Consider the following 14,563-nt stretch of genomic DNA (forward strand, 5'->3'; position numbering starts at 1 on the left):
GCTTTATGGCAGAGTGGCCCGACGGAAGCCTCTCCTCAGTGCAAGACACATGAAAGCCCGCATGGAGTTTGCTAAAAAACACCTGAAGGACTCCAAGATGGTGATAAATAAGATCCTCTGGTCTGATGAGACCAAGATAGAACTTTTTGGCCTTAATTCTAAGCGGTATGTGTGGAGAAAACCAGGCACTGCTCATCACCTGTCCAATACAGTCTCAACAGTGAAGCATGGTGGTGGCAGCATCATGCTGTGGGGGTGTTTTTCAGCTGCAGGGACAGGACGACTGGTTGCAATCGAGGGAAAGATGAATGCGGCCAAGTACAGGGATATCCTGGACGAAAACCTTTTCCAGAGTGCTCTGGACCTCAGACTGGGCCGAAGGTTTACCTTCCAACAAGACAATGACCCTAAGCGCACCGCTAAAATAACGAAGGAGTGGCTTCACAACAACTCCGTGGCTGTTCTTGAATGGCCCAGCCAGAGCCCTGACTTAAACCCAATTGAGCATCTCTGGAGAGACCTGAAAATGGCTGTCCACCAACGTTTACCATCCAACCTGACAGAACTGGAGAGGTTCTGCAAGGAGGAATGGCAGAGGATACCCAAATCCAGATGTGAAAAACTTGTTGCATCTTTCCCAAAATGACTCATGGCTGTATTAATCAATTGATCAAAAGGGTGCTTCTACTAAATACTGAGCAAAGGGTCTGAATACTTATGACCATGTGATATTTCAGTTTTTCTTTTTTAATAAATTTGCAAAGATTTCTGTTTTTTTCTGTCAAGATGGGGTGCTGAGTGTACATTACTGAGAAATAAAATGAACTTTTTTGATTTTTGGAAAATGGCTGCAATGAAACAAAGAGTGAAAAAGGGGTCTTTAAAGGGGTCTGAATACTTTCTGTACCCACTGTAGCCTAACAATCGGCAGCGGCTGGGGCATTTTTCTCCAAGGGGGGCTGCCATAACAAAAATCAAGCAAACGTACTTAAGTATCTCAGCAGTGCGTCCAAGCAAAGCCTAACCAAAGTGCAACATGTGTTATTAAGCCTTTGGTTTCAGAAATACTTTATTGATCCCCGAGGGGAAATTCTGTGTCACAGTTGCACACATTGCACAAACGGTAAAAGGAATATAAATAAAGATAGTGGCATATAGAGAATAATATAAATATCAGAGTAAAAATAAATATAAAAATATAAATGAGTGTGGATATGTACAATATTTACATAGATAAAGGAATTGTTATGGTTTGGGTTTAAAATGCACTATATTACCAAAAGTTTTGGGTCGCCTGCCTTTAGATGCACACAGGGTTACTAACACTCCACACTTCACCGGTAGGGTGTAGTATGGAGTTGGCCCATCCTTTGCTGCTACAACAGCTTCAGCTATTCTGGGAAGGCTGTTCACAAGTTTTAGGAGTGTGTTCATGGGAATTTTTGACCATTCTCCTACAAGCGCATTTGTGATTTGATTACAAACTAACAAGTAGTTAGTTACTGAGCCTCTGTTGTCAACCTTTAATTTAAGAGAGACCTTACAAACAGCTGGTGCAAGCCAGTGCTGAGAAATAAAACGCATCTTCTTTGGGGCGTCCTCCATGATGCTTCCACAGCTCGTGAGCACACCAAAGTCAGAAGAACAACTTTCCAACTCGGTAGACGGGACCACTCCATAGTCCGTATATAAAAAGGACCACTCAAGGAGAGAATGAATGCACCAGGTTACGTATGAGGAAAGCATGAGGATATATACATGTATGATAATGTATTATGTTTTGTAGGAGGGCGGCGCCATGTCGCCCTGTATCGGTTAGTCGGCGCTGGCCCGCTGTAGGAGGAGCTGCAGATAATGGGCAGAGCTCAGCTGACTGATGTTGGGGCAGGTCATAGTCTGAGGAGCGAGGAAAGGAAAAGTAGTTTTAAAACTACATTGTTAGATTTAGATACTTGTTTGTCTAAAAAAGTTGTTTAGAACATTAACATTAATCGAAAACAATGGGGAACCGGGTCGCCCGTGAAGACTACGAATGGGTGTATACGGACCAGCCGCATGCCGACAGGAGAAAAGAGATCTTGGGTGAGCTAGCTTAAGTTATCCGTTTGCAAATTTTGAATAAACGTATTGTAAACTTTACTTACATGTAACGTTAACTCAGCTGGGTGGTTGTGTCTAATGTTTACTAAGGTTACTTAAATGTGTAATGGTGGATGGATAACGTAACTACCACCAGGTAGCTGACTCGGTTTGCTAACGCACCTAAGCTAACGGTTCCCTTTCCGCCGTTGGTTTGTGATGGTGGTATAGCTAACCCACGCAGTTTAAGTTAGGTTTAAAACTAGGGGCTCTTATACGCCTGTTTAATCACTGGCAATCATCGCCGTGGAGGTTATTAAAAGCTAGATAGTTAGCGTACAAGCTAGTTGCAGCTTAGGTTGTTTAGCTTAAAATAATATATTATCCGCAGCAATGGAACGTTAAAGCCACAGAGGCGTTATTTAGTCATCTGGGCACTCCCTGAAATGACCCAACTTACAGTAAAGCCGCTGTAACGGTTTAGATACTGCCACAAATACAAGGAGCGTAACGGGGGACTAGGCTAACACAAGTCTTTGAAAATGTTTTGATTAAACGTGCCTTAAGTTGCAGCTTCAAAGTGTAACGTTATAACTATAACTGCAACTGTAAAATTCAGCTTTGCTTTCTTTACAAACCTTGGGCTCTCAACTAGACATCACTGTAAGCTGTTGTTGTTTGAACATTATCAAAGAATAAAAAAAGACTTGGGCAGTTGAACTGAGATTGAAACATTTAGACTGAAGTCTCTGTGAAGGATTCACAGAACTGAATTTGAGGGGAAAGTCAGGTGGTCTGCCTCAGTCCCCTGGGACCAGTTATGGATGATTGAGGATATACGTTTTCTGCACATCTAGCTCTAATGTCTGTTCACTGTTAACATAACACACACTTAAGTTAATTAGTCAACACAAAGTACTGCCATTGTGTTGAGAGAGAGCCCAGAGCCAAGCATAAAGATGCTCATTGACAGCAGAGCTGTCTCCTGGGCTGAATTATTTATGTCAGTAACGCTACACACTGAATGCAGCAGGGTCAGGGGACTCTCAGGCACTGCTACTCTACAGATTACCAGACTTGCTGTGAATATGTTTCCAGAAAGTAGCAAACATTTGAAGAGCAGGAAACAAACAAAAAAAAATCTTTTCAGTTCTATTTTATTTATCAAGCACCAATTCATAACAGAAGTTCTCTCACTGCACTTTTCATTTAGAGCATGTCTAGACTCTTTTTGTAATTAATGCTGGGAATGAAACCTAGTGAAAGTTGGTAACAAATTCTTTGGCCTTGTAGGGCTGCTCGATGATGGCAGAAATCATAATCACGATAATTTAGCACAGTCACTCAGTGGCTTAGGAAATTTATTCAACTTCTAAAATGCAATGATTGATTTAAAGAAATTATTATACATGCCTTACCCCAAAAATCCCAAATAGCCCACGAAATAAGGAATATTAAAGAGGTCCTATTTTTTTTTTCGCATTGAGTACAACTCGTTACATAACACTGAAATTCAGCCGTGGTGTTTTGTTGGGAGATGGAGTAACTTAAACCATCAGTGCATAATATATTAACATATGTACAGAGGAAAAGTCTGCTAGCATTAGTTATGCAGTGTGAAGTGCCGTAGACTCAAGATAATAATGTTGACTAGCAAGTTAGAGCAATTAAAACCCCAAGCCCAAGCTGAACTTGCCAAAGTCCGGCTGAGAGGGAGTTTGGGCTTTGTAGGGAGGGAAGGGAGCCGCCGCTGTGAAGGATAGGGGTGTGCTGGATTTATAAAACAAGAGAAAACCGGAACATCATTGCAAAACGAAATGCAGCACAATAATCATTTTATCTTGATTATCTTGTTTTGTAAGTGAAAATAAAATTTGCGCTACTGTTCACACCTGGCTTTAACTCTGAATGTTGGGTGATCCAATCACAAGTGGACAAAACTTAGAAACATAAACAAAATTCTTAGGTTCCTCAGCCAGAAGCTGTAAATACAATTACAGGATTCAGTACTCGCTGAGACTTGTGTTTCTCCTGTACCCTCCCAGTTCTTAGGCAGTTGGATCACATACATGTAGCCTGGAGGCCTTTGTTTGTTCTTTGCATCTCAAGTGAAGTGGCTAAGCAGCTAAAGCCTAGTGTTGCTTGAGTTTCTTTTTTTAATCATGGACAGAGATTATAATTATTATTCAGCATTATGTTTCATTGTATTATACTTGGCCTTTTGTACTGTTACTTGATAAACCAAGTTAAGCTAAGCTAAATTAAACCAGTTAAGCTCTTTGTATGCTTGATGCAGTGTCCTCGGCAACAAGCTGCGCGCCAGCAGAGGTGGCATCATTGCATTAACAAAGTGATACGATAAAGTGCCTAATAAAAGTGACGGGCCGGCTGGGGGGGTTACTTCAAATAGAATTCAAGGGAGTCAGGTGGTTTTATTACATTTAACTATTATCTGTTTTTAAAAGCTTCAAAACAGGAGATCTTAAAAATCTGCTTTTGTGTAAATAATATTTTGTCAGTAGAATCAAACTGTTTACAAGATATTCAACCTTTTTGTCTTGCTTAAAGATGCAGTGCAGCAATGTTACTATATTGAACTATATACTAAGGATAGAGGAAGAGTTAAATATTTGGTCCTAACAGAGTGCTCCTGCAACATACCTTTTGTTAATTGGGCCAGGGAAACATTCCTTACTAACCTTGTCATTACATCTAATGACACCAAGGTTGTAATTACAGACGAAAACATTTTGTAGCACAGGAACACACCACCGGCACCACATATTTTAAATTCAATTATCATATAGTCAATATCACAAACCACACATTTGCCTCAAAGGACTTTACAATCTCTACAGCATGTGACACCCTCTGTCCTTAGAGCCTCGATTCCCCCCAGAGAGCCAGAGAGGCTTTACTACAGCTGAATATTAAAATCACCAATAATCTAAATCTCATCAGAATGAGTAATAAAGTAAAACAAATTCGTCTAAACATTTGGTCTATAGAGAAGCACAAGGTGGACCCATCTGAGTATGTTGCCCTGGACATGCATTCATAGTTGATGGAGGTGGTTTTAATACAAGAACCTCAAATAAGATAAAAACAGAAAATCGAGGAAGGACTGAGAGTAGGCAGTCGTTCTTACAGAAATCATAAATGTCTGTTTTGACATATAGAAAACAACATGTGCACGTCTTCTATTTATAGATAGACCAATTGCTGGGACTAAAACAATGCTTCTTCATTTTCACATATATTTATTGGCAGCATAAAAAATATATGTCCCAGTAGCTTGAGGTTATGCAGGTTTTCTTCCATTTGAGCGTCTTTGTGATAGATTCCTACTGGGAATAAGTGATGGGCAGTCTGGCAGATGTTAAGCAGTTCCCTTTTGAGTAAATGTAAATGCTCTGTATTTGTATAGCGCCTTTCTAGTCTTTTCGACCACTACATCTGCATTCACCATTCACACACATTCAGTCAGAGTAGAGGAGTTCATAATTTCAAAAAGAGCTGTGTGAGTCCCCCCACTTCTCCTTCAGCTTCACTTTAATCATAGGCTAAGTTTGGTCCAGTCTGAATGTCAGTAATGTGGCCATGTTCACCGTGTTGTTAAACATATCAAATGCCTTATCAACACCTGGCTGTTTGCACAGCTTGACATTGACTTACTGTAAATGAAGGTCTAACTGGTTTCCCCTGGGCCCCAGAATACCTTTCACCAGCCTTTCATGGTCTTTGCAAGTATTAAGACATTCTGCCAAAGGGCTGCATATGAAAATAAGTTAATCTTAGCTTAATCCAGCACATTTTTATTTCATATTGTAGTTTAATGTATAGTTTATGGAAGCCCTGAGAGGCCAGTGAGAAAGACATTCTGGTGATCCATATTCTAGGTCTGATTTTAAATGGTTTTCTTTCCTGTGTTTACAGTTTAAGGAGGGGTACCATGATATAGAGCGAATAACGTACCCAACTTTAGCTAAGCTAAACTGTTGCTACAGGACTGCTGTGAAGCTAACAAGCAGAGAGGACAAGATGTTCCCAGAGCCAGCACAGCACAGCAGCTCTAGATAGCGATGCTCACAGGAAGAGAGGGACGAGAACCAGGGTATGAGCTAAACTCATCTAGCTTGCACCGAGTTGCTTCGTCGTCTTTTGTTAGCGATAATGTTGCTGAGCAAGCAAACTAAGGTTAACCAGCCAGCTACAACCCAGCCACGCTGCATTGATCCGGCAAAATCCCTAGAAAAATTAGTCCCAAGTCCTTTACAGAGAAATCAGTCCACAGGCTGGGGTGGTGATGGCGCAATGGACTATGTCTTTGGTGTGAGAGACCCAGGTTCAATCCCCCACTGTGACCATCCACCATTGTGTCCCTGAGCAAGACACTTAACCCCTAGTTGCTCTGACATGAATAGCAATTGTAAGTCGCTTTGGATAAAAGCATCAGCTAAATATGTAAATGTAAACAGGCAACAGAGAAAGTTACAATCAAAGATTCAAACGTGTAAACTGCTTCACATTCTTAGATATGGTGACTTTAAGATTCGGTCTCTGACAAAAAATGGGATGTCTATTGTTGTTGATGATTTAGAGCAACTGCTTAGTTTCCTCTGAATGTCAGTTTGGAGCCAGGGACAGTTGGTACTTTTTGATCCTGGTCTATATACCCGCTGTAAGTGGCTTTGCATTATTAAAATGTCAAAACCAGTAATACAGCAGGACTGTTTAATATCCTGCATGTAGTTTAAAGTAGGACGATTTCTGTATTTGACAAATGACAAAAGAGTGATGGTATAGTGAAGGTCCAGGATGTGGGAAGTCATCTGAACTCCCAGCTTCGCAGTTGGGTCTCCGACCACACTGACGTGTGTCATTAGACAAACACGCCAGCTCACAGCTTGCTCGGTTTGATTTGTATGTGAGAACAAAACATTGCAACAGCAATGTTTTGCAATGGGGAAGAGATTAAACATGGCTGTTACTGCTGGAGATGATTGACAGGATTCTGGTATTTGAAGAATCAAGACTGATCCTGACCTTACCTGAGCCATCATGTGGACTACCAAACTGCCATATTGAAACATTAAAACTCTAACAAAGTTGTTGTCAGTTATATAGAGAAATCTTTATTATCAATCCTAAATGAATTGTTATAAATAAAAAGATAAGAATGGCCTGTAACACATCAATACATACAGGCGTACGAACATATGATAATCACTGACAGAAAATGTGTGATAAGTCAACTATTACTTCACCATAAAAGATCATCTAAGAACACAAAGGTCATACAAATATCAACTAGCAAAATGTTTACCAACTTTTATTCTTAAGTGATATCCAACAGTTTATTTATTATTTTTTCACACAGTGTAAAATTCCCTTAACAAAAGATAGAATATCTTATATATCCTATAAGCTTGGAGTTCTCTTGCCAATTTAAATTGCAAAATGAAACTAATATATGTCAGGTTGTGTGTTGTAAGATGCTCTGTTGTTTGGGTCAACTCCTGCACAAAATGTGGGTTTACACCTCGCAGTATAATGCACCTCTGTGACACTGTCTTAACAAAAATCAAGTAACTACAGGCTTAACAAAGGAGTTTCCATGTCAGGACTGAAAGGAAGCACTCCACAGATTTGGTGTGTAGAGTTGTGCATTCCTAAATTGGTGACATTCTGACCAGATTTTTGAATGTTTTGCATGTGGAAACCTAGTAACTGCACACACGTAAACCTTCCTGAAATATTGTGAAACAGAAGTACAACCTTTGATGGTGTTCAACGGACGTGCTAGAACATGAGAATGTGGTTACATAGACTACTTGTGTATGGTTACTTTGTGCCACTGCATACACTGTAGGTTCTCTTTGCTGGTGCATTCTGACTTCTCACAGAATGGTGAAAATACATTTTACAAGGTGAACATTGAAATGCTTCATCACAGTATATTACATTCTCTGAATCTAAATAATGCAGATCTATTAGACTTTTCTGGCCTTTTACATTGACATTTTTGAATGGAAACCTTAGACTTCCTTCATTTAAATGTTTGTTACCATGTGAAATCAGATACAAAGTTACATGAATCTTCAATGAATTGAACTTAAGTCTCATGTTTTTCTCCTGCAGCCAAATACCCCGAAATCAAGTCGTTGATGGGTCCTGACCAGAGGCTGAAATGGATTGTGTGCATGATGGTGGTAATACAGTTTTTAGCTTTCTACCTGGTTAAAGACTTGGACTGGAAATGGGTTTTGTTTTGGACTTATGCCTTTGGCAGCTGTATCAACCACTCAATGACCCTTGCTATTCACGAGATCTCCCACAACACGGCCTTTGGAAACAACAAGGCCATGTGGAACCGCTACTTTGCCATGTTTGCCAACCTACCGATCGGCCTGCCCTACTCTGCCTCCTTCAAACGCTATCACCTGGACCATCACCGCTACCTGGGCGGAGACGGTGTAGATGTAGACATCCCCACTGAGTTCGAAGGCTGGTTCTTCTGTACACGCTTCCGGAAGTTCATCTGGATTATTCTGCAGCCGCTGTTCTATGCCATCCGGCCTCTCTGCATCAACCCCAAACCCATCACTCAGCTGGAGTTGGCCAACGTGGCTGTCCAGCTCACCTTTGACATCCTGCTCTACTGGCTGTGGGGGGCCAAGCCTGTGGTCTACATGCTTGCTGGCTCCATGCTGGGGATGGGCTTGCACCCCATCTCTGGTCACTTCATAGCTGAGCACTACATGTTCCTCAAGGGCCATGAGACCTACTCCTACTACGGCTCCCTCAACCTGCTCACCTTCAACGTGGGCTACCACAACGAGCACCACGACTTTCCCAGCATCCCAGGATGCAGGCTGCCCATGGTTAGTACTGATCTGTGGAGATAATTTGTTTCAATCAGGCGCACTGTCTGCCGCGTTTCCGTGAGGATAGAAAGGAACAAATAATTTGGGTGTAGACAAATCTGTCTAAAAAGGCAGCTTAATTAAATCCCCTGACAAACACGGGATCTGCAACCACGTTACTGGGTGAGAATGGTAGCTTTTGATTTTCACTCTACAACTGTTGAATGATCTCACTGTCTCATGGTATAATATAGTGGTCATACTATATCCTAATTTTTGACTTATCTCTTGAATACCTCTTTGGGTTAACTTATCAAACCAGTTTGGATAGTGAAGTTAGTTAATCATTAGTTAGGAATGTTCACAGTATGCAAAGTTCATGACACTGCATTAAAAGCAAGACAACTCATAAGGATGTTAGGTTCTGATTTCACATAGTGGGTCCATTTTCCTTTTTGCTCTTTTTGTTAAATTTGTAGATAAGTGTTGTGAACAGTACTAGGTTCTTATAATCTGGTTCTGTAGGACTGTAAAGGTACACTCCACTGATTATTAGATTAGATTCAATTTAGCCATTTCACAGATTAAGCACCAATATAGCAAACTGCAGTTCAGCATCTAACCAAAAAGGGATAAATGGTAGCAAAGTGCATGTAGATTAGTAATGAAATAGTAACCCGCTTGCAGTCTACCGTTCTCTGCAGCCTTGGCTGAGATTAATGTTAACATTGCATGCTAAGCTTTAGGGGTGGGAATCACCAGAGGTCCCACAATATGATATTATCATGATACGATATTATTGCTATTTTAAACATATTGTGATGTATTGGAATTTATTACCTTTTTTCCAACTTCAGATTGTGTTTCCAGAGGAAAACTTATTTTTCTAGTGGACTGAAAAAGTATTTTTATTATTAAAGTACCAAAAAGTAAAATTCGCATGTACAATTTATATAATAAATTGCCGTCCGTGTATCGATACAGTATTGCTATGGAAAATATCGTGATACTATGCTGTATCGATCCCCCCCCCCCACCCCACCCCTACTAACCTTAGCGTGCTGACATCAGTGTTTCCCACACATAGGCTTTACTTGGGCGGGCCGCCCAGGTAGATTAACAACCACTCAAGTAAATTTAGCGACCCATTTTAAAATCGTTTTTGATGGCAGCACTGCGCAGCATATATTCTCTCCGCACATCCTCAGTCGCTCGCTCTCTCCCTCTCGCAAACATGGACAACGGACCGTCTGTGAATTGAATGGTTAGTATCATAAACACTGCTGCACAAATCTATCCAACACAACGCTGTCAATGTCGGAGACCCATCTTCAAAACAGTTATTAGCAAGTAGCCTAGCTAATAAGGTTAGCTATGTTAACTTTGGTAAACAGCTGTCGAAGTTAGCACGCTGTATAACTGGTAGTCAGTAGGTGCGTTGGAGAGAACTGTGGCTGACTTTCGCCGACTTGATAGATAGGCTTGATAGATAAAACAGCAATCTACATATATATGGCTGGGAAATAAAACAATAATGATAATTATCACAATATAATTTTTCTCAATAACAATATAACAGATGTTCACTAAATGTTTGATTTAATTCATTTGAATCACAAACAAATTTGCATTAAATTCTTCTATGAAGATATTTATTTTGTTGAGGAAAATGAACTGAACTTGCCGAAAAATGCTACCATAGCGCAAATCGATAGACTGACTCTACTCGGCCCTGCTCCGTTTTCCATTGCAGACAGTACCCAGAGATAGTACGTAGCTTGTTGTCATAGCGACGCCACACACAACTGCCACGATTTAATATTCAATGCGACACACACACCAGTGATCCACACAGCTTTCTCTTTTTTAAGTTAAAATGTTTCAACCTTCCTCAGAATGTAAAGACAGATAAGCGGTATGAAAAGCTTCCAGCTGTGTTTTCCTCTGCCGTTGTTGCTGCAGCGGTCTGTGTGACGGCGGGAGCAGAGGGCTCTGTGAGCGGGCGGCTGGCCGGCCTCACACGCTCCTCCCGCGGGTCACAGCAGGCTTCCCCTGCAGAGGTGAGGTGATACGAAAAAAAAGTACCTGGAAGCAGGTACAGGTGCAAAATTTCTACAATGGAAACCCAAACAAAGGCGAGTCCGGCCAAAGAGCCTCCGCTCAGACTAGCTTGGTTTGAGGGCGTGCCTGACCCCGCTAGCTGCTTGGCAAGCTTTATGACGCGTTTTCATTATGACATCACAAGTAAAGGAAGTGAAGGGCTGGACTACAAACCAGCTGTTTTCAAGCAGTTCAGAGCAGAGTTTTCTGTGGGAGATGGGAACTCCCTTTGGGCTTTTTCACTTTGCAAACCTGTTACATGCACAAAAAAGATACATAACTCAATAAAGGAGAGGGGAAAAGCCAAAAAGCAGAATACCACCTCTTTAAGTGATCCACTGTTTAATGTCATTTAGTGTTTGTCATGTTTCACTCAGGAGCAAAAATCAGACTTTGAACTTGAAAGAAATGATGATTTAACATTTATCGTGATAATTATTGATATCAAATGATATGAAATCTTTTATCGTGATAACATTTTTGGCCATATCGTCCAGCCCTACGTTGATCCAGAGTGTGCCATACAGCAATGACATAAAATTTCTCATCACTGCAACTATGCCCTATGGTTAACATGCCTAATTATTCACAGACACAAGTCACTAAATGTGTCACAAAAACTTAATACAGGATGAAAGCACAGTAAAGGTAAGTATGGTACATGATTTAAAACGACCTGGAATAATGTTTTCTTACGTTTGCCTGGCACCTGTCTTACATTAGAGCAGAAAGTGAAACCTTGGGCCGTGAAGATAAGACACACTATAAAACAACAATTATTTACTGACTAGTGAGCTTTAGCAGCCAGTGTGAGGCTATAACAAGGGTCAGACTCAGAGACTACTTCATTCCCACAGACACAAGACTGAAACAGCATGAGGTTTTATTAGTGGGAATTAGTTTCTAACGTACAGTACATACATTTGGTAAATGTGATTAGTTGTGAAGTAGTTGAATAAGTCGCTCATTATTCATGTATTATTGGAAATGTTATTCTCCATAGACCGTATGTTGAATTGTCTACTTACCTGTAGACAGATGTCACGTGTTTGCATTATCAGCCCAGCTGATAGCAGTTCTTTGGAAGTGGACCAGCTGATCACTGTCCCATATCCCCATTACATAGTCCTTTTCAGTATCCTTGAATTATTAGGAAGTGACTGCCCTGATAAAGAAATATAAAGCTATAAAACAAATCACATTCTACCAAAATTGATACATTTGGCGATAAAGAATTATACAAGTAAAAGGGTTTTACAGGAGTAGGGTTACAAAACCAGTTAGATTTATTTTTTTTACATTTGCTAATAACAGGCTTTATCAGCTCTCCCCACACCAGCAGCACCCAACCCAGCTGCTTCACACGTGTGGAAGCAAAAGTGAAAGCATTTAGACTCCGTTCACACTGCAGGCCTTAATGCTCAATTCCGATTTAATATCCAGATCCATTTTTTTGATTGACTGTTCACATTATATTTTAAAAGGGGCCCATATCAGACTCCAGTGTGAACTGGCCACGGCCTGAAAGTGACCTGCATTGCCAAAAGAATAATACAACGTCACACGCTGACGTACGGAAGTAAACATGTAGGCCGCAGAGGTTAGCACATGCGTGCTAATTAACCCTCCCAATTTTCACAGAAGACTCCCATTTTTCATTGCCCTCTCCCAGTTTCCCCCTAGGGTCACAATTATCCCGACTTATGACAAACTGTTCACAACTTTGTCCTTTTCATTGCTTTCGTTACAGTTTCTGTTGCTGTACAACACGTATAAGCCCTACAACTCTCTCTATACTTTTTCTGCCTGGACAAGTAGTATGCACGTAACTCACAGTGGCTCTAGAGGGACTTCAGAGTCACATGAATTTCAATCTGATAGTCCAGACTGAGGTCGCATTTAAAAAAATCTGATTTGGGTCACTTGGACCTGCAGTCTGAACGCAGCCTCACAGGCTGTGTAAACTATAAAGGGCTCTTTCAAATCTAAAATGTCACCTTGAGGCAGCACTCAGCAGTGTTTCTTGTATCTTCTTGGTTTGCAGGTGAAGAAAATAGCAGCAGAGTATTATGATGACCTGCCTCAGTACACATCGTGGGTGAAAGTCCTGTACGACTTCATCATGGATGACACACTCAGCCCGTACTCTCGAGTCAAGAGGAAGCTGAAGGGGGAAGTCAAACAGGAGTAACTTCCCCAAAAGCTGCTCTGGAACAAAGCTGCAGTGTCCGCTATGACAGCAGCACGGCCCACCATCCTATAAACCTAACTGCTTCTGCATACTAATATATATAGCATGTAAAGTAAGGGTGGAGGTTGTGTATTTGTGCTTTTTTTCCACACAAAGAGAAAATGTTTTCATTTATTTCTTATCCAAGTCAGAAAAACCGAGCCAAGCGATGTTAGAGTGAAAATATTTGTTTGGAGATTGTTAGACTGGCTGCTCAAAGACTCTGGCTTCGATCAAACAAACAGTTTTATTTCAATTTTAAATATACAAATTTTTTGTTCTGTATGTATTGTGTTAGAGTATTTAATGGATTGCAATGAAATGTGGTAGACATTCATTTCCCCCTAATTTGACCTTGATGCTCTCTCTCTCTTTCGGCCCCTACCACCTTCACCACCTTCAGTCCCCCCCACCTCAATTTGTGTGTCTCGTGCCTTATGAAAACGTGGCCTTACAAAGTTCACAAGTTCCTAAACGTTCTCTTCCTGCTCATTACTCACTACCTTACTGTAGTAAACCCTCTGCTTGCCACTTACCAGCAGCTTGCATTAGTCAGTCGATTGTTGTAATTTGCTTTAGGCCTAACTATAGACCTGTCTACAGTGTGTGCACCCAGCCCCAGAAATTAGCCATGAAGATAGCTACACACCCAGCTACAAGGTTTTGGTCGGCAGCATCACCTGTCAAAATTGTCAGAACTGGCCTTCCTGTAAGTGTAATGTCATGTCCTCTGAAGTGAGGTAGGGGTGTGTGTGTGTGTTAGTCTCTCTGTCTCTCTCTCTCTCTGTCTCTCTCTCTCTCTGTCTCTCTCTGTCTCTGTCTCTGTGTTCACTTCCAGGTGTGTGGTCTGAATTTCACTTATATCAATTTTTTCACTTTAATGACAAACTGTCAACAATTGACTTCCTCTAGGCTGTACAGGCAGCACTGTACAGACAGATTTAGACCAGGAGCCTCAAACTGAAATTACCTGGGGCCATTTTGTGGTTGACCAGGGGGCCACTCGAAGACTCTTGAATTTTAATTGGTGGGAAAAAAATATAACTGTGCAGTTTGAGGCTGAACAAGCCATTTTTGCCCTCCTCTCCCTCACGCTGTTTTGTATGATGATGCTGAGTGAGGTTGTATCTCTGGAGAATGACCGCTTCCTCCTTACCACCAGCGACAGGAAGCAGTCACGTTAAACACCATGGCAAAAGAATCCGTTGGCCACCTCTCTGTTTGGGTGAGAAACACGTTTTGATGTCAGGTGGCTGCAGTAAATCAGCGTGCTGTTGGTCTGATCCAC

General features: G+C 41.2%; 1 protein-coding gene across 3 annotated transcripts; it reads left to right on the forward strand.

Annotated features, from left to right (window-relative positions):
- The first annotated feature begins 1,620 nt into the window (after positions 1 to 1,620).
- On the forward strand, positions 1,621 to 13,364 carry degs1 (delta(4)-desaturase, sphingolipid 1). 3 transcript variants are annotated; one of them, XM_046070597.1, is made up of 4 exons: positions 1,742 to 2,082; positions 6,016 to 6,193; positions 8,221 to 8,963; positions 13,090 to 13,364. In XM_046070597.1, the coding sequence occupies exons 3-4, from the start codon at positions 8,247 to 8,249 to the stop codon at positions 13,234 to 13,236; spliced, it is 864 nt and encodes a 287-aa protein (XP_045926553.1). In that variant the 5' UTR covers positions 1,742 to 2,082; positions 6,016 to 6,193; positions 8,221 to 8,246; the 3' UTR covers positions 13,237 to 13,364. The 3 variants fall into 3 exon arrangements, with proteins under 3 accessions (XP_045926552.1, XP_045926553.1, XP_045926551.1); XM_046070596.1 differs by lacking the exons at positions 1,742 to 2,082; positions 6,016 to 6,193 and adding an exon at positions 1,621 to 1,726; XM_046070595.1 differs by lacking the exon at positions 6,016 to 6,193.
- Positions 13,365 to 14,563: the final 1,199 nt, after the last annotated feature.

The sequence above is a fragment of the Micropterus dolomieu genome, linkage group LG15 (assembly GCF_021292245.1).
Source record: "Micropterus dolomieu isolate WLL.071019.BEF.003 ecotype Adirondacks linkage group LG15, ASM2129224v1, whole genome shotgun sequence".
NCBI classification, from domain to species: Eukaryota; Metazoa; Chordata; class Actinopteri; order Centrarchiformes; family Centrarchidae; genus Micropterus; species Micropterus dolomieu.

Excerpts from the sequence above, each read along its gene's own strand:
- degs1 (XM_046070595.1), top strand. The coding sequence starts at position 2,001 with ATGGGGAACCGGGTCGCCCGTGAAGACTACGAATGGGTGTATACGGAC. Across the intron at positions 2,083-8,220 it reads CAGGAGAAAAGAGATCTTGG|CCAAATACCCCGAAATCAAG; the intron begins GTGAGCTAGCTT and ends TTTCTCCTGCAG. Across the intron at positions 8,964-13,089 it reads CAGGATGCAGGCTGCCCATG|GTGAAGAAAATAGCAGCAGA; the intron begins GTTAGTACTGAT and ends CTTGGTTTGCAG.